The sequence below is a fragment of the Vulpes lagopus genome, chromosome 18 (genome assembly GCF_018345385.1).
Source record: "Vulpes lagopus strain Blue_001 chromosome 18, ASM1834538v1, whole genome shotgun sequence".
In the NCBI taxonomy this organism is placed as follows: Eukaryota; Metazoa; Chordata; class Mammalia; order Carnivora; family Canidae; genus Vulpes; species Vulpes lagopus.
The window spans coordinates 41295217-41319412 of record NC_054841.1 but is presented as its reverse complement, the minus strand read 5'-3'; the positions used below and the strand labels follow the sequence as shown (position 1 = coordinate 41319412).

The 24196-nt window shown below is 40.7% G+C and overlaps 1 protein-coding gene across 8 annotated transcripts in view; it reads left to right on the top strand.

Moving 5' to 3' along the window:
* Positions 1 to 24196, top strand: part of KIF16B (kinesin family member 16B) — a 301238-nt gene that overhangs the window by 188950 nt on the left and 88092 nt on the right. For 6 of the 8 annotated variants that reach the window (XM_041732321.1, XM_041732315.1, XM_041732319.1 and 3 more), the window contains 6 exons: positions 1485 to 1517; positions 1867 to 1920; positions 3642 to 5000; positions 8890 to 9042; positions 10884 to 10980; positions 11708 to 11758. In XM_041732321.1, coding sequence (XP_041588255.1) covers positions 1485 to 1517; positions 1867 to 1920; positions 3642 to 5000; positions 8890 to 9042; positions 10884 to 10980; positions 11708 to 11758 — 1747 coding nt within the window. The remainder of the gene's footprint in view (positions 1 to 1484; positions 1518 to 1866; positions 1921 to 3641; positions 5001 to 8889; positions 9043 to 10883; positions 10981 to 11707; positions 11759 to 24196) is intronic. The other 2 variants (XM_041732317.1, XM_041732318.1) reach the window with 1 other exon arrangement.

Below are 24196 nucleotides of genomic sequence, written 5' to 3'. Positions count from 1 at the left end.
CTCAGTGATAGGATTTCATTTGAACCAAGTCACCCAACTCTCAGAGGAGCATTTGGATTATGATCACATGCCTGTGACATGTCAGAGGAGTATCTACTTGTGATTATATGAACTGTTCATAGAAAGTAAAATCAGAGAATAAAGACACAGTTCCATTAGAAAAATTCTCTGTTTTTGAAAGTGTTTTATCTTGTGATTCTTTTTGACTTTATAAATATTTCCAGAAAGGCTGAACTGTACTGAAGTCTAAAAACTATCTACTATGAAATATTTCCAAGGTTCTCTTTATTGTTGTATAAGAGAGAACAGTCCTACACTAACTTTAGTGAAACCTTATCCCTACTTAGCGTAATGACATATGTGCTGAGAGCTTGGGGATTGGCAAATACCTTTCATACATGTTTATGTGACAAATTTCTCATGGATGGCAGTTTGGTAGGAGGGTATATATAACCCCAAATGACATGTTTCAATGAAGGATTTAATTATTTTACTGACTATCACAAATCTGAGCATTGCTTATGAGTTAAGTGATGGTATTTTGGAAGTAGGCTATTGTAGGTTCAAATCCTGGCTCTGCCACATCTCACCATTATGACCTTGGACAAGTTCTTTCACATATCTAAGCTCTGGGTTCTTTGTATGTAAAGTGGAGATACTATTTGTTATCGCTAGGATTTGCTGGGAAAACAGAGTAAGCTAACATGGGTAAAACCCTCAGCACAGCACTCAGTTCTGCTTACAAAAGAAACCCAGACATCTTACTCTCAGTATTAGCCAAATTAAATGAGTAACACATCTAATTGAAATATTTATTAGTTCCTTCTAAAGGTAACTTTTGCCAGTCTACATTGGTGCATTATGCAGGGAAAGTTTGTGATGAATTTTTCCCTAGTTCAGCTTTTTAGCTATCTATGCCACTTAATATATGGGAGAATGTGTAGGTTTAAGAATTGCCATTCATGCTGTTTAAAAAGAGTGAAATCTTGCAGTCATTAAGTCTAGTGTTTGAGAAGAAATCAATTTTTGTCATCAGTACTTTAGCAAGTTGTTTTAAAATTCCCAGTGACTAGCCCCCTTTTGTTTTGCTAGCACTGTGGAAAACCCATTGACAATCTATGTAGCCCTGGTAAGTTGTATCCTAGAACTATTAGTCACAGGAGGATCTTTATGAACTACCTACAGTAGATCCATGTATAAAGTAGTAAAAATATAATTTTGATACTATCACAATTGTTATTGGTACTCAGTGATTATTACTGCTCTCATTATGATGGCAAGTGTGCACACATAACACAGCTCTTTGGAGTCTTTGCTTTGAGAAATTTTTGGGAAATGTGGTGTTTATAAAAAGATGTTGTGATGTGTGCATGGCTATTGGCTTTTAAGTACCTTACTGCTTTTCTCCTGATGTTCTCCTCAGTTAATTCTTTTCTTAATTGATGTCTGTGCTCTCTCTCTCTCTCTCTCTACCTCCCTGGCAGTCTTTTCCCTATAAAAGGACCCATCTGTCTAAGGTAGAGATTCTCCATTTTTATATACACTCACCAGTGATTAAGCTGCATGGAATAGACATGCTTATCATTTAGAAGTTTCCTTGAACCCTGCTTTTTCAATACAGTAGTGCTTTGTTTGTTTTCCTTCAAGTATAAAATAAATTATTTTCGGCACCCCAAAGTATGTCTAATTTCTAATCACAGTCATAGATTAGAGCAAAAAAAAAAAAACATTTTAAACTTGCTAATCCATCATAATTAAAAATAACGTTTAAGCAACAGATATTCTTTGTAATATGCAACTATATACAGAGACTGAGAGAAAAGCTCGTTCCAAAAAGTGACTAATTTTCATTTGATTTTCTATTAGACTTGAATTTGAGCGGCAGCAGCGTGAAGAACTTGAAAAATTGGAGAGTAAAAGGTAAGGTATGTGGGGGGCCAGCTCTGACAGTGCTGTAGTCTGTGGATTCTTGCATTAATCTTCTAGACAGATTCCATTGGGGTCTGTTTCATGCCCTCCCTCTGGTTCCATGTCAAGTATTTACAGGTCTAATGACTTTGGGTCTTTCCTCTAGGTGGTTACTTGTATCTCATGTTCGATATTTTCAAGTAGTACATCTTCAAATACTTGTAAGAAAGGGGGAATAGGGTCAGTATGCAAATTTCATGCACTTGTTAAATTTAACACGCCAAGTATATACTTTTTTTATATTTAATTCAAATGGATATCCTCATCAGTAATATCACCCGAGGTCTTAGAAAGCCTCTCTTTGCTTTTAAAGGGGAAAGGAGAAAAAATGAGTGGGAAATATCAGAAAGGGAGACAGAACATGAGAGACTCCTAACTCTGGGAAATGAATTAGGGGTGGGAAAGGGGAGGTGGGCGGGGGGTGGGGGTGAATGGGTGATGGGCACTAAAGGGGGCACTTGATGGGATGAGCACTGGATGTTATTCTATATGTTGGCAAATTGAACACCAATAAAAAATAAATTTATTAAAAAATAAAAATAAAAATAAAGATCTTTGCTTTTGTTGTTTGGCCATTTGTATTCCCCTTCTATAATTTGCTTCTTTATATTCTTTGCTCACTTTTCTCCAGGGTGTGTGTGTGTGTGTGTGTGTGTGTGTGTGTGGTTGTTTAGCTGATTTGGAGACGGTTTTTTGGTATGTTCTGAATGTAATTATCTGATAATACTAAGTATTTTCTCCTTTTTTCCCCCTCCATCCTATATTTAACAAGCCAAGAAATGGAGCAAGGGTAGATATTAGAGTAGAAACTAAAGCCACGGAAAATCTACAGGTTGGATATTTATTTTCTGGAATCTGGAGTGTAGGTGTTACAAATGAATTAGTTTAGCTTCTAGCATCATATAAGATAGGTCTTAGATGGGTCAGGAGTTGGAGACCATGTATTGATACCTTTATTTTTGCTTTGGAGGCCATCCCAACTTCAAAACACAGATTTAGCGCTTGGTAGGGATCATTTGTTTTCCAAGACGAAACATGACATATAACCCCTGTGGCCATGCATCTCAGTATTCTAATGGTGACCCCTGTTATTTTCAGCGTTACATGTTAATAAACTAATATTTTGAGCCATTTGGTGATTACTGTTTATCCTAAACTAGTGATTAAATGCTAAGTAGCATGTGGTTATTTGAGCTGGAACAATGAACTGTTGATTGTCTTGACTTTGATATTTGACCCCAATGAGTTGAGGACAGCATAAGCATTTTTATTTAATGTCATTCTGTAACTGAATTTCTATTGAGTTTTAGCCATTGGGCTGAATAAAATTATTCACATTTAAATTTAAATTGGGCACGGTTCTTTCTCTTTGAGCTCAGGGGGCTTTTAAAATTATATCATGCATAACACATTATGCTTATAGACTCTACAAAGAAATGATATCAGAGGCTACTTCAGGAGATTAGGCAAATGATATGTTGGATAGTTACAGAGTAAAAAAAGTTAAGCAGTGTGCTGCTGGAAATTAAAAGGAAAGCAGTTTCCCCCCACTTTTTATTCTTACTGAAGGGTTTGACTTTGTGTTGTATGTCCATTTTCAGAACATCTCAGTTAGGGAAAAGTCATTTGTCCGTAGCACTCAGATGATGATCAGTCAACATTTGGCATTTCAGGAAACTCATAGAAGAAATGGAAGAGAAGCAAAAGTCAGATAAGGCAGAATTGGAGCGGATGCAGCAGGAGGTGGAGACCCGGCGCAAGGAGACAGAGATCGTCCAGCTCCAGATCCGCAAGCAGGAGGAGAGCCTTAAACGCCGCAGCTTCCATATTGAGAGCAAACTGAAGGATTTGCTCGCTGAAAAGGAAAAGTTTGAAGAGGAAAGGCTGAGGGAGCAGCAGGAAATCGAGCTGCAGAAGAAGAAGCAAGAGGAAGAGAGCTTTCTTCGAGTCAAGGAAGAGCTCCAGCGGCTCCAAGAACTCAACAACAATGAGAAGGCCGAGAAGCTTCAAATCTTTCAAGAGCTGGATCGGCTGAAAAGGGAGAAGGATGAGCAGTATGCCAAGCTTGAATTGGAGAAGAAGAGGCTGGAGGAGCAGGAGAAGGAGCAGGTCATGCTCGTGGTGCATCTGGAAGAGCAGCTGCGTGAGAAGCAGGAGATGATCCGGCTCCTCCGGCAAGGGGAAGTGCAGCGGGTGGAGGAGGAGAAGCGGGATCTGGAAGGCATCCGAGAGTCCCTCCTTCGGGTGAAGGAAGCCCGGGCTGAAGGGGAGGATGATGGTGAGGAGTTAGAAAGGGCTCAGCTCCATTTCTTAGATTTCAAGAGAAGGCAGTTGGTCAAGCTAGCTAACTTGGAGAAGGACCTGGTCCAGCAGAAGGACCTCCTGAGAAAAGAAGTTGAAGAGGAACAGGAACTCCTAGAGCGTTTAAAATCTGCAGAAGAGGAAGACTCTAGGTTATTGAAGAAAAATGATGCTAGCATCACGAACGTTACCCTGCTGGCTCGAAATGTGGAGAAGATAAAGCCAGCAGAATATAGGCTGCAGTATAAAGAACGCCAGCTCCAGTACCTGCTGCAGAATCATTTGCCAACCCTGTTGGAAGAAAAGCAGAGAGCGTTTGAAATCCTTGACAGAGGTCCCCTTGGCTTAGACAACACTCTTTATCAAGTGGAGAAAGAGATGGAAGAAAAAGAGGAACAGCTTGCCCAGTACCAGGCCAACGCGAGCCAGCTGCAGAAGCTCCAGGCCACCTTCGAATTCACTGCCCACATTGCACGTCAGGAAGAAAAGGTGAGGAAGAAGGAAAAGGAGATCCTGGAGTCTCGGGAGAAGCAGCAGAGGGAGGCGCTGGAGCGAGCTGTGGCCAGGCTGGAGAGGAGGCACTCAGCCCTGCAGAGGCGCTCCACCCTGGGCCTGGAGATCGAGGAGCAGAGGCAGAAGCTCGCCACACTCCACAGCAGCAGCAGTGAGCAGTCTGGGCTCCAGGCTAGCCTGGAAGCTGAACAGGAAGCCCTGGAGAAGGACAGGGAGAGGTGAGACTGGGAAGGGAGAGCACGGCATGCTGTGGGTGCCAAGTGATGGCGACTTTTCTACCCCTCCCAGTGTGACTCTGTCTCTTAAAAAAACTAATTCTTTTTTACCTGTGTATTCTCTAATACACCAACAAATGGTTTTAGTCAAACAAAAGTGAGAAAGCACCCCTAAACATTTTCTTTCTCCTTAGGATCCTTCCTCATTTTAGAATCATTGGCCTACAGTTATTGAAAAAAATACACTAAGGAAACCAAAGGCCTTGTCCCTTACTCCACTGACCTATGGAATGTGAATGTTCTCATATTTGATAGGATAGCCTCTAGTCTGCCCCCTCCTTTGCTTCCCCCCCCCCCCGTCCTCCTTTGGCTCTGTATCTCCCTTTCTCTTTCCCTTCCCTTCCCCCCTCTTTTTTTCCTTCTCTCCATCCCCTTCCTCATCCCATCCCGCCTCTCTGAATTTTTCCTATTCTCCCCACTCCTACAACCTCACCATGGGCTTAACATCATCTCTGCAGCTAGCGCTAGTTACTGTAAAACACCATTCCTTCCTTCACAGTACCATGTGCTAATGTCTACACCTGCTGGGAAACTGAAAACAGCCCCTTCTCCCACCTCTCTTGATTCATAATATTTGCAGGAGGCCCCAGGATTCTGCGTTAAAAAATAAACTAAACAAAATTCTCCAGGTGATTCTGAACACAGTGATATTTTTAGGCAGATGTGGTGAAGATTTACTCATGTTACTTTTGGTGTTGTGAAAAATAAAACTAGGAATTAGCACTATTTCCATGGTAAAGAAAGAGTATCTCCTCCCACCAATTCCCTGTCACCAGGCTTCCCACACTAGGTCCTCAAAAGGAATCAGTAGTGAATTCAAGAACACTTTTTCTGGTAGCCTAGCAGATGTGATACCAAGACTCCCAGAAATCTGTAGGCTGCCTGGTGTGTAAACATCACCTGATTTGTTGTCCTACATAGGAGCTTCATACCTTGGCCCAGCCCCATTCTGTCTGGCTGGCCTTGGCAGGCTCTTTGATCTTTGGGCCTCAGTGTCCTCGCTCTAACAAGAAGGGGGCAGAGGAGATCAGGGCCTGTTCACTTTCTTTAGCTCCAGACTCTTTGATCAGTTGAGATTTTACCTGAAGCCCAGGTTGGAGGGCCTAGGCTCTCTAGCATTCCAACCACCCACAGCACCTCCTGAGGAGCTACAACTGAAGCCTGGTCGGCTGGCTTGTAGGAGCCCAGCTTGACATTGGCAGAGGCCTGGGATCCATATAGATGACGAAGCAAGGCCTGCTGTGAGGCTGGAGCCTCCCTCCATCATCTTGCCTGAACAGGTTGGGCAAACTCCCTTTGAAATGATCTGTTTCTACTGTGAGTTCTGTTTACCTTTGCTCTCTGGTAATTCCCTCTGGCAAAACAGCAAGAAATAACAATCAAAAACCATAATGCTATTACTCCAGAGAAATAGGTTGGAGGTTTAAGAAAATGATTGCAGGTATGTTATGTAAATGAAATTGCTGGACAAAGCTCCAGCCCCAGGAAATTTTAAGGTAGTGAAGGGCACATTCTCAATTTATATCCGGCAGTGTGCAGTAAGAATGCAGCATGAGCTTTTAGCTTGATATCTAGTTTTTGTCAACCGACTTCAGTCCCTGGCCATTTAGTATTAATACTCTATTATAGCAGATACAGTATTGTGATTTTCCATGGAAGTGATTTCCCAGTGTCAGCGTTCCTCCAGAAGCCACACAAAGGATGCTTTTAGTTTCATGTGTTTTGATGGAGTAGACTTTGCTAAGACCTAATTCAGGCCAGCAAATTCTGAGCTCTTTGCTCTGGCTGTGTTGCTCCTGCAGCTTTTTGTGGTTATTGGTTTTGTGTGTCATTACCTCTCTGGGTTCTCATGGCTAAGCCAGGACCTGCCGTGCAGCCGAAGTCAGCCACTTGTGAAACCCCCAAGTGCGAAATTTTAAATTCATGTGGAACCAGATCAGACAACAGTGAACCGAGCTCAGCTTTCCTTTTTTGGCTTCCTTATAAACAGGATTCAGCTCATTCTCTGTCCTCTTTTCCACCCAGTGGTTATATAGCCACTGGGGACAAGTGTCATGCAGATAGAAGGTAGCAGATCTACTTACCATCCCTTTTGGGCCACTGTGTCCTCTTATCTGCTGACCCCAGAGCAGTGGCCCAGGCAGGCCAGCTCTTCATCTGTGCTGAGACTGTTTTCTTGGGGTGCCTTTCCCTTGCCACCTATATAAATCCCTTTGGGGCTTCAGGGCCCCGCACCAAACCCTTTGTTTTTGGAGTCTTTTTCATTGCTGCCAGTGCTGAAGGATGTCCTTGAACAACTCTAGTAGGTGTCATCTTAGTTATGAACGTTGGCAGTTACATGCGGCTCATTTTCTTTACTATCTCTGAGACTTTGTATTAATATTGTTCCCTGGTTCTTTGCCCACCAGTTGGCCCCTTAACATCAATTTTTTATGCTTTTTTTCTTCTTCCTTTGAAAATACTTCATACTGTGCAAGTTGATGCTTGGTAAGTACTTGCTCATCAATAGACGCATGAAGGGCTGAGTTAAGCTGAGTATTGCCTTCTATGGAACCTGTGAGTACTGACCCTGGTGACCTTGACATTTCTGAGGATTAAGAACTTGGTGCTCATGTTCAGGATAGAGCAGTCAAATTGCTGCTGGTAACACCGGAGAGCCGCCAGTATCGTGGTGCACCAGAATCTCTGAAGTTTGAATCTGAAGGAGTTTGGAAGACTAATTGATTCTCTCATTTGGTATATGAAGAAATTGAGACCCAGATTTCATTAATTTGCCCAAGTTCACACAATGAGTGAGCTGTAGCCCCTAGGTGGGTCTCATGTTTCTGGGGCTAAATTTACTGGCAAGTTTAGCCCTCTGGCCTCATGGCCCTGAATTCAAGCATGCCAGGGCCAGCAGGAGAATGGCCTTACACACACTTGTCCTCATACTGAATGTATCATTTATCATTAGAAATACATTTTTGGTTCTACCATTTATGGTGTATTTTAATTTCTCAAGATGATTACCTTGCTTTCTTAGGTCTCCTGCCTAGTTCCCTTTTCTACATCCTCTTCCTTAACCAAAGTGGATTCTTAGTTTTCATGACTTAGACCTTTGTTCATACTACTTCCTTTCTTTTTTTTTTTTTTAAAGATTTTATTTCTTGAGAGACACGGAGAGAGGGAGAGAGGTAGAGGTGGAGACAGACAGAGAGAGAAGCAGGCTTCCTGCAGGGAGTCCATTGTGGGACTTGATCCCAGGACCCCGAGATCACAACCTGAACCAAAGGCAGACACTCACCACTGAGCCACCCAGGTGCCCCTGTTCATACTACTATCTGCATCTGGGGAAGCCTTCACCCTCATCTCCAAATGTTCAAATTCCCACTGGTCCCTGAAGACTCAACTTGAAATTGCCTTAACTACGTGGATTCTCCTAGATGGGTGATTTTTAAAAATTCTTTATACCTTAAATCTCTTTTTTCAAATAGAAGTATTTAGGGGGATCTCAATGTGTAGTCAAAGACCAACTGTTTCATTGAAGCAGTGGTGGGCTCAGAATCCTGCATATCTACCTCAGAGGATTGGCTCAGAGCACAGTAGAGATATCTTTGCCCTTGAGAATCAACTCTCTCCAACTTTTGGGCCCCTGCAGCATTTTTCCTGAACCCTTCTTGTGGCTTGTTATCACCTTATACCTTGTGTGATGAGGCATCTTTTCTACTAGAAAGTAAAGCTTGCAAAGAGTGTTTGGCTTGATCCCCCATGTTTCTAGAACAATGTCCCACCTATTGAAGATGCTCAGGAAATACTGTTAATAAATGAATTAATGTAAATTCTGTCTCTGTAGATTAGAGCATGAAATCCAGCAGTTGAAGCAGAAGATCTGTGAGGTTGATGGTGTTCAAAAAGGGCATCATCGGACCTTGGAGGGGAAGGCTCCTTCTCCCAGCTTGCCATCCAGTACTGAGAACTCACACCTGGTCCCTCTGATGGATGCCAGGTACTGGACATTAAACTGATGCCAGCCCTACCTGTGATGTGATTTAGTGACTCACTGTACCACACATTGTCAGTTTGCATATGGAGGGATCCATCCAAGGCAACAAGTGGTAGGTAGGAAGAAGTATCATTTGACGAAAACCAAAGACCCGAGGACTGGCCAGCCCAATCCAGGGAATGCTGGTGCTACGTTGTGTGAGGAGGTAGAATTAGAAGGTTCAGGGAAACCACCTCTGTCAGGAAGGAATGTACCAAGGCCAGGTGAGAGGAAGAAATGGGCAGAGTTAATTGGACCATACCAAGAAGGAGGACCTTGTGCTGACAGTTAATTTATGGAGGTCATTAATTACAAACAGATGAAGTGTGTTACAAAAGCTGTACCGGTGTATTCAGAATGATCATGAACAACATATACATCTGATTCTGCTATAGCAAAATCATTTTCAACTTGAGTGGCATTGTAAATTGTTATGTGGCTTAGAGCTTTCAGATAAATTGACTTAATCATTCTTTGCCCATAAGAAAATGGACTGTTTTCCTCAACTCCAGCTGTTTCATGGGGATGTTTCAAATTGGGCAGTCACAAGCCCTGGGCATCAGGCAATATGTGTTTGGATATCAAAATGCATTCAGAATGCTAGGAGCCTCTGTATCCTCTTAAACCTAGGTCTGCATGTTCAGGGGGACTAGTTTAAAAAGATCCAGAGAAGTAATTCATTTGTAAGTGCCCTCGGCTCTGGGTCAGCCATGTATGATTTTCCTTTCAGTTCTGAAAGGTGACTACCACATTTTATTACCCTGTCCATTCTTCTATACTATTTCATCTAAAATATTCATCTCTTTACCTAGCATTTCAGAAAATCATCGAGACATGGCCAGTAGTAGAGAAATGTTTCTAGGACTGTGCATGTGTTTAGAGAGATGAAGCCAGATTTTTGTTTCGTGTGCTAAGACATAAACATGCAAAATAGTTCATGTTAAGTAATTCATCTAATCAGTGTTTCTCTAACTGGGAGAGGGAGAGTGTAGAAGTAAGCAAGCCTTCCATGTGGGCAGCCTGAGCCATAGAAGGATTTTAGCTGGAACTAAAATTCTCTGGTCTCCCTGGTTCCTCTGGGTGGATGGTTGTACTTCCTACAATTTCATCTTTGTTCTCTAGGGTACCAGATGTTCAGTTGACAACTGCCTTAGTAGTTGGCCGTTTCATGCTTCCACTGTCTTGGCCCACTCCAGGCAGTTTGAAAGGTAGAGAGGCCTTTAAAATGTGGTTTATCCCAGCCAGCTGCCAATGGAGAGAGAAGACAGAGTAGAAACAGTTCAAGCCATTGTTCCTTTGGAATAGTGGAGATCCATAGAGATCTTGTCCACTTCCTGCCGCTCTCCCCGCTTTAATCCTCTTACGTGACTTTGTGGTGTAAGAAATAACTATCACTGTTTTGCATAAGAGGGTAGTGAGGCTTGATGAGTGAAGTGCTGGGTCTCAGAGTCAGGTCTTTGGCCTTGGAGCCTTCTGAAACCAGTGTCTGTGATTCTCCTCTGCCCCGCAGCAGGGGGTCCACCAAGGAAGTCCAGGAGAGATTTGGATGGGATTACCTACTCTCACCTTTTATCCTCAACATTCTGTTATTTGTTCAGTACTTTCTTATTTGGGAAAACCCAGATAGTGAACACATGGCACTAGATTTCTTAGGAAGTAGAAAAATGTTCCAGGTCCCGAGTCATTATGTTTGGCATTTAGAGTGAGAAAGTTCCTTGTTTTGAAGGGCAGAATTAAGAAAGGATCTCATATGCCCTTTGTGGCTAGAAGTCTTTAACCACAACCCCGATATCTGTTGTTTTCAGGATCAATGCTTACATTGAAGAAGAAGTCCAAAGACGACTTCAGGATTTACATCGCGTGATTAGTGAGGATGGTGATGCATCTGCAGATGTGGTGAAGGTGAGCTGAGGGAGCCAAGTCATATGTCATTCATTTTCAAGATGACCTTGCCATAAGGTGGTGGTGGTGGCGATGATGGTGGCAGTGATGGGCTCCTTTATTATTGTTTGTCAGTGAGAAAATTGAGATGCAAACTGTTCTAAAGAATTACATATTGATTGGGTGGAGCTCAACAGGTTATAAATAGTGTTGATTCAAGAGATACTTTATTTTAAAATTTTGTTCTTCTGGGGAAAATTCTTAAATGAATATAAAGTCTCCCAAAACATTTTATTTACTTTGTTTGATTCTACGTGTAACGTTTTTCTGTTTTCTCCAAAAATATAACCAATTTCCTTAAGTATTTAATTTTGCTTGATAAATTATCCCAAGTAGATATGTAATTTTGCTTTTGAGAAGATACATATTTGCGATGTTGATTTTTATTAAAATAAAAACATTTCATTTCTGTTCTGAAACCTAAGAAAACTTCCTAAGGAAATTTTGCTTATAATATTAGTCTTAGAATTTTAAGAGTAGGAACAGATGCCTCAGTTCCCTTACAGTCAGATGGATTGATAGAGTAGTGTTTACCGTGGGAATATAAATTGTATAGAGGGTTGTCATTGTTGGGCAAGTATGCTTCTTTAGAATTTTGTTCCCATAAATATTTCTAATCAAATCAGTTTCTTTTCCCTGTATGAACAAGCTATAATTTAATATAGAGGGCTTTTTATTTTCTTATCAGGATAATGAGAAACTCCACAATGGCACCATTCAACGCAAGCTAAAATATGAGGTAGGTAATGATTTTTCAGATTGATAAGGTCGCCTTAAATTATGGCATGCTTGTGTGATTAAATTTTCTTAATGTTTAGTTGCATAATTAGAATTTTGAAGTCCCAGCGAGATTAATGGCTAATAGGGAAGGCAAGCTATTATATGGACTTCAAATTAAATGGAATCCTGCAGGTTGAAAAGTGCTTTGACTTTATTTGAATGACATATGACTGTGGTGGAAGCTCCTTGCCCAGTTTTTCATTCGTAACAGTATCCTTTCCTTTCCCTTGGTCTGTATTTAAAAGACAGAATTATAAAATCAGAATCAGATATGGGGTTTGGAAATGAAACTGAGTACTTCTTGATGTTTTAAAAACCCAGCTCATTTTATAGACTGTGAGTTGGCAGTAGTACAAAGGACATACTCCTGATTGATTAGCTTATTTATCTGGTGGATTGTCAAACAGGTTTATTTGGGCATACGATTTGTGACGTTTTACTTGTATTTTCCTCCACTGAGGCACTTGTCCTTCCCATACATTCCTAAACTAAACAACAACAACAACAACAACAACAACAAAAAATCAAAAGTACTAGATGGTAGAAGTCTACAGTTGGCACCCATACATTACAGAGAGCAAGAGGTAAGATGGTGGGAGTTCCACACGAAGCTTTACTGACTTTGGCTACTGCTACACATCCTTTCCAGTTATGCGGTAATGACATTATCTTCCTCCGTCTCCCTAGCTGACTTCCTTGGGAAGAGGAGGACATTGCCCTTCATTTCTTTGTATCTACTGAGCCTGGCCTATAGTGGGCGTCCTATAGGCCTTTCACCGTGCTGGTTTGTAGCTATGGCAATGGAGGTCTAACCAGGGCAGGTATAATTAAGAATTCCTGTGAAGTGAGCCAAGAGGCTAGAGAGAGATGACCAAGGTTGAAATGCTTGTCCATTTCTTTTGGCCTTGTCATCTGACTGTCACTAAGTATGCCCTGATGCCATTTACATTTTGGATATATGGTAAAAGACTTATTTTCACAACTAAATCTGACTTTTTGAAAATCGAATCAAAGGTCTTAGGATTTATTTTGGAGCAATTGAAATGTTAGACCAAGAAATGGATACTGTGGATCAATCCCATGCACTGTATTTCTATCAAATACTCAGCAATTTGTAAGATAAATAATATGGAAATTGACATTCTATTTGTGAATCGGATCATCTGTTCTTAAATCACATATTAATCATATGAATGGCTTAGGCTTTCAGTTTAACCTCTGCATTAATCTGCACAATGAAACCAATGACTGCAAGAATTTTCATGTGCCAAAGATTTGCAAAAGGTGCCTCCACATTCCCATTTCAACTGTTTTTGACATCTTGAACAGAAAAGGCATCTTGTCCCACTGCAGCCCAGAGATGTTCCTGACACTTCCAGCAGAGAAGAGGGGAGGGAGGTGGATCAGAACCACCACCAAGATCATCCCTTGGCATGGAGCATCTCAGGCTCTATGGTTCCCTTCTCAGAATTACAAGAGAGAGCCCAGTAGCAAGGCCATCAGTCCTCAGTGTATGAGCTGCTGCAGAACAGTGATTGCAGACCTGGTCATCTTGCATCCGCAGGCTGTTTCCAACCAAAATGTTTCAGTCTACCTGAAATCACTTCCCTTAACAAAAGCAACACCAGTGACATAAAACATTTTCAGCGTAGGTCAGGAAATTTCCGTGAGCTGATGACTCATAAAGATGAGTACAGCTTGGGAATCAAGTCTGGCTGGACTTTGCTGCAAGATTTGTGCCAAGAATTGTCTATGAATAATGGAGGCAAGCAGACCAGGCAAAGCAAGTTACTCCTTGTCCTCTCTGAAAACATTCGTAGTGAGGAAAGTGCCTCCCACAATGTTCCTCATGGTGCACCAACCTCAAAGTTTTGTGGTGCGCAGCAAGTCGAGAGAGAGTTAGCTGCTAAAAAAGTTAACTCTCCACAGTCCCTGATAATACCAACACAGAAGCAACCAGTGGGTTGGGCTATTTTTACCACAGACTCTCAGACCTTTATAAAGATACCTGCAGTCACCTGCTGCAGTCTGGCACAGAGGTGATCCGCCTAGTCAGGCACGTGGGGAGCCTGCGTGACCCCAGTGAGCTCACCTCCCATGTGATCACATTTATCAGAAGACTGCCATTTCTGAAACACTTTCTCCTAGATGCATCCCTGAAGACACACGGACTGTCAGCAGAGTCTCATTCTTTCCCTGGAGAAGCTCAAATGGGCAGCAGCAACAGTGAGGAGGCAGGTGCTGCTTGGCCAGGAGAGAGCTCGGTGCCTTTCAGAGCCCCAGGCCTCGCTGTGGCCTCTGCGCCTGCGGGATCACCAGGCTCCTTCCCGAGCTCAGTCTGCCACCTAGAATACGAAGGTGCTAGACAGAACTGTGCATTTAAGCAGACCCTGGTGCAGTTTCCAGCCCAGATGCTGAAACTTCAGGAGCACCCTTTAGAAGACTTTCTTGAGCACGTGGCTTGCTCCTACCAGAACTTGTGGGCGATGTGAACAAAGTGCAGGGTGTTTACTGGCTTACTGTTGCCACCTATACTGAACCTGACCCTCAACCAGCTTGTTTTCTCCTGCTTCATTCCATTTTATACACTTTGGTTCTGTCAGATAACCCGTCAGGCTCAGTGGCTGTTTTTCATTCTCTACCTCTTTCTGGACTAGAGGAGATTCAAATTGGCTTTGGTGGGCAGAGCATTAGATTCCTGGGCTCTACAGAGAGTCTGCTGCTCACTGTATTTAGTTACAACAAAGACCTCTGTCAGCAGATATGCCGTGACCTCCTGGGTGTCCTGATGCCTGAGTCTGATGTTGCTGCCTGTACTAACCATCCTTTGTTCCAACAAGATCTGGTTCAGCTCTCTCTGGATTGGAAAGCAGAAGTCCCTGATTTAGTTTTGGCAAACGGAGTTCGGTTGTCATTCAGATTCCGGAATACCTTGGTTGACATGATTTATATTCTTCATGGAAACATGGAAGTCAACGTCCCCTCTCTGGCAGAGGTTCAGTTATTGCTCTACACGACTGTCAGAGTTGAGGGTGACCGTGGCCCAGACCAGTGCCAGTCGTTGGTCCTTCTAAACACCCACATTGCCCTTTTGAGGGAAGATCGAGTTTTCTATCCCCGCACTCAGTCTCTAAACATACCTCCTTCACGAACACAATTTGACATGACCAGATGCCGTGCTTTAAGCGAATTCAGGTGTGTTGTTGTTCCAGAGAAGAAAACATTGTCAACCGTTGAACTTGTCTTCTTCAATAAACACAAAGTCTTATCAGGTTCAAGAAATGGTGCTAAGCACTTTGAGGAAGCGCAGAACGTCCAGTTATTCACCGGCATGCTGTGTCTTCAGGGCAGTCAGAACGTGGCACCTGATGTTTGGAAAATGACCCTCAGCTCTCATGATGAGGCTCTGTGGCTCATCTCACATTTGACAAGGCTCAAAGGAGGAAACTTGTAAAAATATTCTGCATGTTTTTTGAGATTTTTAATAAAATGAACATTATGTTAATAGTCAAGGCCTAGGAATATCTCTGTGATTTAAAATTGGAAAAGTGCAGACCTCTAAAATTGAAAATGTAAATATTTTAAATATCTACAATAAAAGAAAAATAGGGGATAGCTGAGCACTGATAAAATATCTTTATCACCACCCTGCTTCATTTTCTTGAACCTCGGCCTTGTAAATTTGGGTCTGCCTCATTATTTGTGAGGTGATTAAAGCATTTCTGATTGTTTTTGGCTTCATGTCGACTTATAGTATGGTGCCTTGGAATCTTTTTGTGTCTGTTGGATTCCAGTAGGCTAATTTGTGCTGCTTGAAAAAGTGCCCGGTTGGCAGTGACCTTCACTGACATCTTCCGTTTTAGCCGTGATTAGGACAGCTCTGTAGCAGAGCACATTAGTAATGCATCAAGCTTCCTGGAAGGACCCAGGGATTTAAAATACCCTCCCCTCACTCTAATACATGGCATGGAGACAGTGCCACATGCCCTGCCCTGCCATGTCTTCTTCCTCAGTTAATTGCCTTTTCCTTCCTCTTTTCAGACTTTTTGACTGTTGCTTTCCAACCTATGTGATTTCAGCTCCTTACTTATTGGTTTAGTTTTGACTACCCTTCCCCCATGCCACATGCCAGTTCTTTCTCTGAGCCTTTGTTAATTCTGTCCTAGAAAGGCTCTTCATCTTCAAGTCTAACTTTTTCTAACAGCTCCTTTAAGTGATTTTATGAGCCGTAGGGTCACCCCAGAAGGCATTCAGCACGTTCCCCTGGCTGCCCTCCCTCTCTGCCTCCCATCTAATCCATCATCACTCATAACCTCTGACCAAGGTGTTCTTCTGGCCAGAGCCGGTTGGCGTGCTGGCCTCCCTTCTGAGATGGGTCACACCCATAAGTGGCCTCAGGTACATCTCTCTTCACAAAGTACCATCTGGTACTCAGCTGCCTTCCTCCTCTGTGAGAGGCCTGAAACTGGGCTCTCCAGAATCTTTCTGTCCTTTGAGTGACCCTTTCTTTTTTACCACCTCTGTTCAACATTCTTATGAGGAATCGGGTTCCATGCCTTATATTTATTAGTTATTTCATAAAATCCTGGGTTGCTCAGCCAGGGCTCTCCTGTTTCTTGGGCATGTAATGTTCTACTGAACTCCAAAGTCTTAGAAGGAGGGAGGTGTATTCTTCACTGCTCCATCCTCCCTCTCCCACTTCCAGCCAGGATCATGCCAAGCTCATGGTAACTACTCAGCAAATGTCATAGACAGTTGAACAAAGTGATTCTATGAAGCCATTTATTTTAACCCTGGCATGTAGGGGCCATTCTCTGCTCTGGGCAGACCCTCGGATAAAAATGTGCAGCGTAAATGTCATAGCCCCCCTCTTCATTTCTACTCTTAATTGACAGCAGGAGCAGTGTCAAAGCTTTTAACCCATCCTAAAACTCACCATCTCCCTTCAGCCAGGAAGTACAGACCTTCCCTCTTTCCCCATCATGGTTAGCAAGCTACTTAATATAGTCTACATCTCATCATTAATTTTCCTCTATCCAGGTCTGGGGCAGCAAACAGAAAAGGGCAGGAAACTGGAGAGCACATTAGGATACACACACGGGTTGCTGCTGCGTCTGCAGTAACCCAGTGGAAGCGTTTTGTCTTTTTGAGGCAATAGAATTAAAATGTTTTTAGGTGGCCTGTTTTTAGGCCTGTTTTTGTAACTTCCACCCTCCACCCAATACGTATATACACACACACCCTATTGCCTTATACATGAAGATGTTTGAGTCTCTGCTGAGGACCTCATTAAAATTAGTTTGTCACATTCTTGGCTGGAAGATCATCTGTTGAAGAAATTTCTCCAATGAACCATGGTGGTCTTCTAATATCAATAATTTTCACCTAATTTCAACTTGTTTTTTTTTTTTCAGCAAATGCTTTCTTAAAAATTGCCCCATTGGGTATTTTCTCAAATATCCTTGATACGACAGAATTCATGATTATGAAGAGCAGAGGGAGTGAAATTTAAGATGTCAGCAGAGGGATTCTATAGTTGGAAGGGAAACAGTACAAAAATTTTAACAGAGTCAAACATATTAGACTCGCTGTCTTCATAGGTTAAAAAAAAACATAATTCTACTAGATTAAAACAACTAATGTTCATAGATAGAGCATGCAGCAGATATGAGTATTGTATAAAAATTGTATTATTCATTATAACTTCTTCAGTCTACTTTATGATCCAGGCAGGCCACAATGAAGATTACCTTCAGACCTCACCACATAATAGAAGCAACCTCCGCAATTCAAATTTTACATGTCTCTTCTCTCACCTAAACATACTTTTTACCTTGAGATCAAATATGATCCCTGATAGAAAAATTTGATTTGCTCTTCATGAAGTAAGTACTAAGGTTGTCATTCTTTAGGGTTGTCCCTATAGAAGGCAGCATGGTGTTTGCACCATTATCCACTGTAGCTTCAATTCTGGTGGCCTGCCTCCATCTCCACTGGCTCAATGTTTAGGAGTTCTGAGCCCATGATGCTACAATAGGGAACAGGTGTCAGTATCTCCATTTCCAGCCTAACGTGGGATCTTCTCAGTTACATTGACTTCCTGCATCAAAAAAACAAAACAAAATAGGTTCATACATACTTTGTTATGTGGCATTTCCATTGTTACTGAATAGGCATAAACATTTACATTGTAGAACTTGTTAATGAATTCTAGACAATACCTCTTTGAGTACTTTGAAACAGTGATTTCATCTGAATTTGATTAAAATCCATTTTGCTCACAGCTGCCTGTTTTACAGACTTGTGGTTGGCAGGGTAAATTTATTTGGTCTTTGTTGAAAAACATTTCAAAACAATTTGTCTTCCCTTTCTCATTACTTAAAAAATGTAAGTGCATCCTTTGGAGAGAATACTTATGCCTCCCAGCAGTAGTAATTACGGTAATTTTTATTTACATTCTTTTTCCTAAATGATTTCAAGTTTTGAATGATAAATAGATTAGAGCACTTTTATTAATGCTTCTTTGAAGGTCAAGCAGTCTTATTGGTTAAACCAGTTTCTTATGAGGTTATTTTGTTAATTTAGTTACACAGTTTCCAGTATGCATCTTAGCCAATTCTGCTTCATTATTTATCTTTTGTTGCTTCATTATTTATCTTTTGTAATAGATATTATATCAGTCAGCTATTGCCAGTAACCAGCTGCCTCCCACCTCAATTTTAGTGGCATATAAAAAAAAAAAGCTTTCATTTCTTACTAATGGTTTGTAAATAGGTTGAGGTAGCTTTACTAAAGGCTACAGATCATCTGCAGTTCAGATGAGGTTAGTCTATTCATGATATCTCATCTTGAGGTCTGTGCTGGAGAGTCAGTGGCTATCATAATGATGAAGCATAGAAGATGTTGATGCGTCAGTCTGCCAGCGTCCCATTGGTCAACACAAGTCATGCAACCAAGTCAAAGAGCAAGGAACACTCCATCCACCAAGAAGCCATGGCAGCACTGGATATATGCTGGTACTGTAAGAAGGAGAAAAATAGGGACCAATAGTTCAATCTACCATGGGTATTTTGTGTCAAAGTCCTGAAGCTCTTATTTAAAATGAAATTCAGATACAACTTGTAGGATTTCACCCTGAGGGAAATATTCAGGTACTAGGAGGAACATAGGTCAGAGGACCTTTGAAGTTACGTAGTTCAACTGGCTTTCCAGTTTAATCTTAACATCTCCAGGCTGATCACTGTCTACCTCAGAGCAGTTATTTATTGGGAAATTCTCTCCATAATTCTCATTACTGTGATCCCCATCTGTAGAGTTCATCCATCCTTCACATTCTTCTGTAACAGAATAGGACTTGTCTGTTCCACAGTCTGTGTTATAACCTGACCCTCCAAAAAGACAGTTCTTTCTCTCACCTCACCTCCTCTGATTTTCCTTTTTTACCTCCAACACCCTTCAGTTCTTCTGCTGTTTCTTATGCAAAACAGTTGCCAAACCACCACCATCCAGTCTCTGGTTAGGGTTGCACCCTTGTAGTTTTTTAAAGTCTCCTTTATAAGGAATGCAACTGAATGATTCAGTTAGGAAGAAGGAAAGAGAGACTGTTGTAAATCATACCTCCTGCCTCTTAATAACTTTGAAATATTTGGTTGCCAAAGACACAGTGGATTACAGTGATAACAATCCCAGCCACCCTATATATTGTAGTTTAGAGTGTACTAAGTTCTTTCTCATGTATTGCTCCTTTTGAGGCACACAGTGATCCTCCTGGGATGGAGAAATTGTCATCAATCTCCACTTCATATTTAGGAATTTAACTCAGAAAGGATCACTTGATTGAGAATTGGAATCAAACTCAGACCTTCTTACTCCAGAACATATATTCTTTCCACAATGCCAAAGTCACTGTCTGGTCACAGTTATTCTTGACATTGTCTAGGTAAAATTTTTTATTGATTGATTTTTCTCATAGGAATAACTATGGTAGGGATGAATATTTGAAAGAATATGAAGTTGATTATTTTCTGACTTATAAGTTATTTTATTAAAATTTCTAGACATTAAAGATTATTTTTCTTTTTATGATTTGGAGGTTTCCCTGAAAAAAAAAAAAATCCCATGCAAGTTTCTTTGCAATTCCATTGTTCTCTTGTATGAACCTATGTCTTCTTTTTGCATTTTTAGCTCCTGTAGAAGAAAAGCTTGGATAACGTCCTAGCATGAATATGGTACAGATAACCTTGTATGCTCAATATTGCTCCTCTAACTGAAGCTTAAACAATATGCTCTCCAGACACCTAATGGACTCCTCTCCCTCCTTACAACTTTAATTTCTCCTGAGCCTTAGAATTGAGCACAGATTGAACCAAAACTAGGGTTCCACAAAAATCAGTGCGTGAAGATGAGTGATACTTTCATGGATAATCAGTAACATTGTAGAACTTGAAAGGAGAAAACCTGGTTTTCTCTCCTGAACATCCTAAACTTTCAATATTTAAGTTCGGTATAAGAGCCACTTAGCAATTTTTGCCCTGTTCTCATTCAGTCATACTAGACGCATTCTTTAATTCTTTTGAAAATTCCATCCATTTAATGATGCATTATCCAGAGATAATGACCATTGAAGGTACTAGTCTTTCATGATCTAGAGAAAGGTAACATTTTTAATAATTTCAAATTGGAACATTCATCAGATACCCAGTCTTTCTAAGCTTTGAAACAATGTTGATCACCTCAGATCTATGGATGAAATAATCTATTCTGATAAGAATCATGGATTAGAAATGTTAGCCAACCTGTTTGGATTTTCCCTAAGGCCACTAAGGGTAAATAAGATATTCCACAATTACCTATGTCCACCAGTTTGTCATTTCTGGTTAGTTTATCCCTAAAGATCTATATCAAAATTAAAGAAAATACTCCTTTATTTGAAAACCCTTATTTCCATTTCCTCATGCAAGTATTATTCTTAATTCACTTTAAGAATTGCTTCTTCATTCCAGGCTGTTGTGAAGTCCTGACCTTGACAGGCATGGTCAGGGAATGCCTATAGCATGTATGGCTACATCTCTTAGTAGACTCCACCTCAGCTCTATGCACTTAGCTTTCAGAGACATTGTGGTATTAGCACAAGGTCCCCTCACAGCAGAGGCTAGTGTCACCTTCTGGAGATGAATATAAACATTTCTTCACTATTGAATTTATTCATAATTTGTACTTGCTCACACTGGGTACCTTTATTCTCTGCTTCTTATAACATGGCTCATTTTTGAACATGTAACTGATCTTCACCATCTGCCCCAGACCCCTGTTTTCAAACTGCTGGGGCATAGGAGGTCCTTGATACATAATAGCTCTAATTAGAACTATCAGGATGGCATGTGTGGTAGAAAAAAGGAGGGAATAGAAATATGTACTATGCTGGGAACAGAGAAAGGGAAATCGGTAAATGTGTTAATAAAAACCCAGGGTTGCCTGTATTTTAGAAGCAAACCTTGGTTATTTGGCTCTAGGAGATCAGACGACAGTCCTTAGATCTGACCTTGTCCTAGTCAGAGTATACACTGAATTCAACCATCTGGTACATAATTAGGGTATTTAGGGGAAATGTTGATGACTCCCTGTAGAATTGGGCCATTCTGTGCCCTCTGCGGTACCGACATTGATCCGAGTGGATATTAATACCACTTCCTATTAATTTCCTTAATTTGCCCCTTTTGAAGGAGACAGCCTGAGTAGGAAGAGAAGATTCTAATCTGAATATTCAAAATGTAGCCTGTGTTCTGTGTGCTTCTTTGGCTAAGGACCTAACTATAATGTTTCCCCAACAATGGAAAAATACCATGTTTGTTGACAGAAGACATTATTTCATTAAAAGCTACCAGAAAAATATTTTTGTATCTTATTTTAAAAGATGAGATTTCATATGTATAGAAATATAATCCAAGTTACTATGTACTTTTCCTTGACTTTTTATTTCTAAATAGGACCACTCCACAAGGCATTTAAAGTTCCTTGAAATGTCCTGCATATTTATCCAGCTCTGCTATACGATATGCATCCAGCCTTCCATGTTTCTTTACCTCCTTGTATGAGGTATAACCAACTTCCCTTCCAAGTCTAAGCATTTCTTTGCCACATGTAGAGAAATTGTGACTGATTCCAAAATAAATAGTTCCACAGAAATTTAAAAGTTCCCTTAAATAATAGGATATAATATGGTGCAGGATACATTTACTTATCTAGCATAAAACTCAAGATATTAAAAATATGGCTACTTTCAAATAAAAACTAAGTCTAGGAGACATTTTTGTTAATTCTCCTACCTCTCCAACATAAACATAATTTAGGAGAATGTCATGAACCTTTCACATTGTATCCTGAGAATTCTATATTTCTCATGAGGTTGACTTCAAAAACTAGTTTTCTAAAAATTACATTGTAGCAGTGATTTGATAGAAACATGTACTGTCTTAATTTGTGTCTCTGTTCATCTAGCTATAGATAAAGTCAAAATGTCTTCAGATCCCTAACTAATTTTTCAATTATTCAATTCTTCAGTTGTACATTTCTCTATGCTCATTAATATTTAGTTATTCTGAAATCTGTGAGATTGAAGTAAACTGTGCCGATGGGTGGCAAGGACTCTGGCAATATTTCTAGTCCCCAGCATGCTACTAAATCGGGGAGAGAGAGGTATCCATCTTCTCAGCACAGGATTTAGTTAAACTTCACTGTCTGATCCTGTGATTGGGGCAGTGGCTCTTTCTTTTTCTTTTTCTTTTTTTTTTTTTTTTTAAGATTTTATTTATTTTTTTAGAGAGAGAGTGAGCGAGCAAGCAAGAGCAAGGGAAGAGGCAGAGGGAGAAGCAAGCCTCTGGCTGAGCAGGGAATCCGATGCGGGGCTCTATCCCAGGGTCCTGGGATCACGACCTGATTTAGGTGAATGACATAACCTTTAGGTGAGCGCCATAAACATTTTAATAGCCAGTTCCTCCCAGATAAATGGTCCCTATTTCATTCATGTACCCGTTTACCCAAATTATCAAAGGCAGGTTTTTTTTTTCTTTAAAGGATCAATGAGCCTGAGCTTCAAGCAACTTTCTTAGGGATTGATTTCACAATTCTAAAATTCTTAGAACTTTCCAGTCTTAAAATATCTATGTAGTAACCAGACCATCAGTTTCAGTCTTATCCCACTTTGAATGTTGACTTATAAAAAGAGAAAGCTAAATTGGCTAACTTTAGAATGTAATCCATCTGGAGTGGAGAAACCAAATCTATGTTCAAAATTTGATGGAGTTGAGAAAAACTAAAGGTCTTAGAAATTCCAGAGACTTTGTAGAGGTTGTTTTGTATTCCCAGGACCTGGCCTTGTGCATGGCACATGGTGGGTGCTTAGTAAAAGATATAAATGTTTGATTGTCTGTCTGAAGGGTGCCTATAAGAAAAGACACTTAGAAAGTTAAAATTAAGTCTCTGTTGCCTAGTTAATAATATACCTGGATGGTTTTGGCTATAGCTCTTCTCACTAAAAGTCATGATATTTAGATAGTCATGTGTATATTCAGAGTTTTTCTTACTCAGTGCCCCCATCACAATTTTTTAATTTAAATGTTTATCTTAATTCCAGTTAGTTAACATTCAGCATTGTATTCATTTCACGTGTACAATATAGTAATTCAACAGTTCCATACATCACTCATGCTCATCATGACAAGTGCACTCCTTTAATCCCCATCACCTAGTTTATCCATCCCCCCACACACCACCCCTCTGTTAACCCACTAGATTGTTCTCTATAATTAGGAATCTGTTTCTTGCTTTGTCTGTCTCTCTCGCATTTTTCCCTTTGTTTATTTATTTTGTTTCTTAAATTCCACACAGGAGTGAAATCATGGTACTTGTCTTTCTCTGACTGGCTTATTTCACTTAGCATAATACTTTCTAGCTCCATTCATGTCATTGCAAAATGCAATATTTTGTTCTTTTTATAGGTAATATTCCTTGTATACATATGCCACATCTTCTTTATCCATTCATCAGTTGTTGGACACTTGGCCTGCCTCCATAGCTTGGCTGTTGTAAATAATGATGCTATAAACCCCTATCACATTTTTCTAATCCTGCTAGAATTATCAGTTTACTTGTCAGTCTGCCTCTAACCAGAAGTCCCACAGGGCAGGACACTGTTGGGTTTCTGCTGTATAGATGGAATTTGCTAAATACTATGCCCATTTCCATAGACTTGAGACTGAGGTGCAGAGAGGGTGCGTGGGTGACTGTTAGGCTGAAACCAAGTCCTAATGCTGGAATTTGATTCTAGGTCTTCTCTTTCTGCTCTCCAATTCTTTGAAGTAAATACCTGTGAGATCTCAAATGATTGTTCCAGGGATGC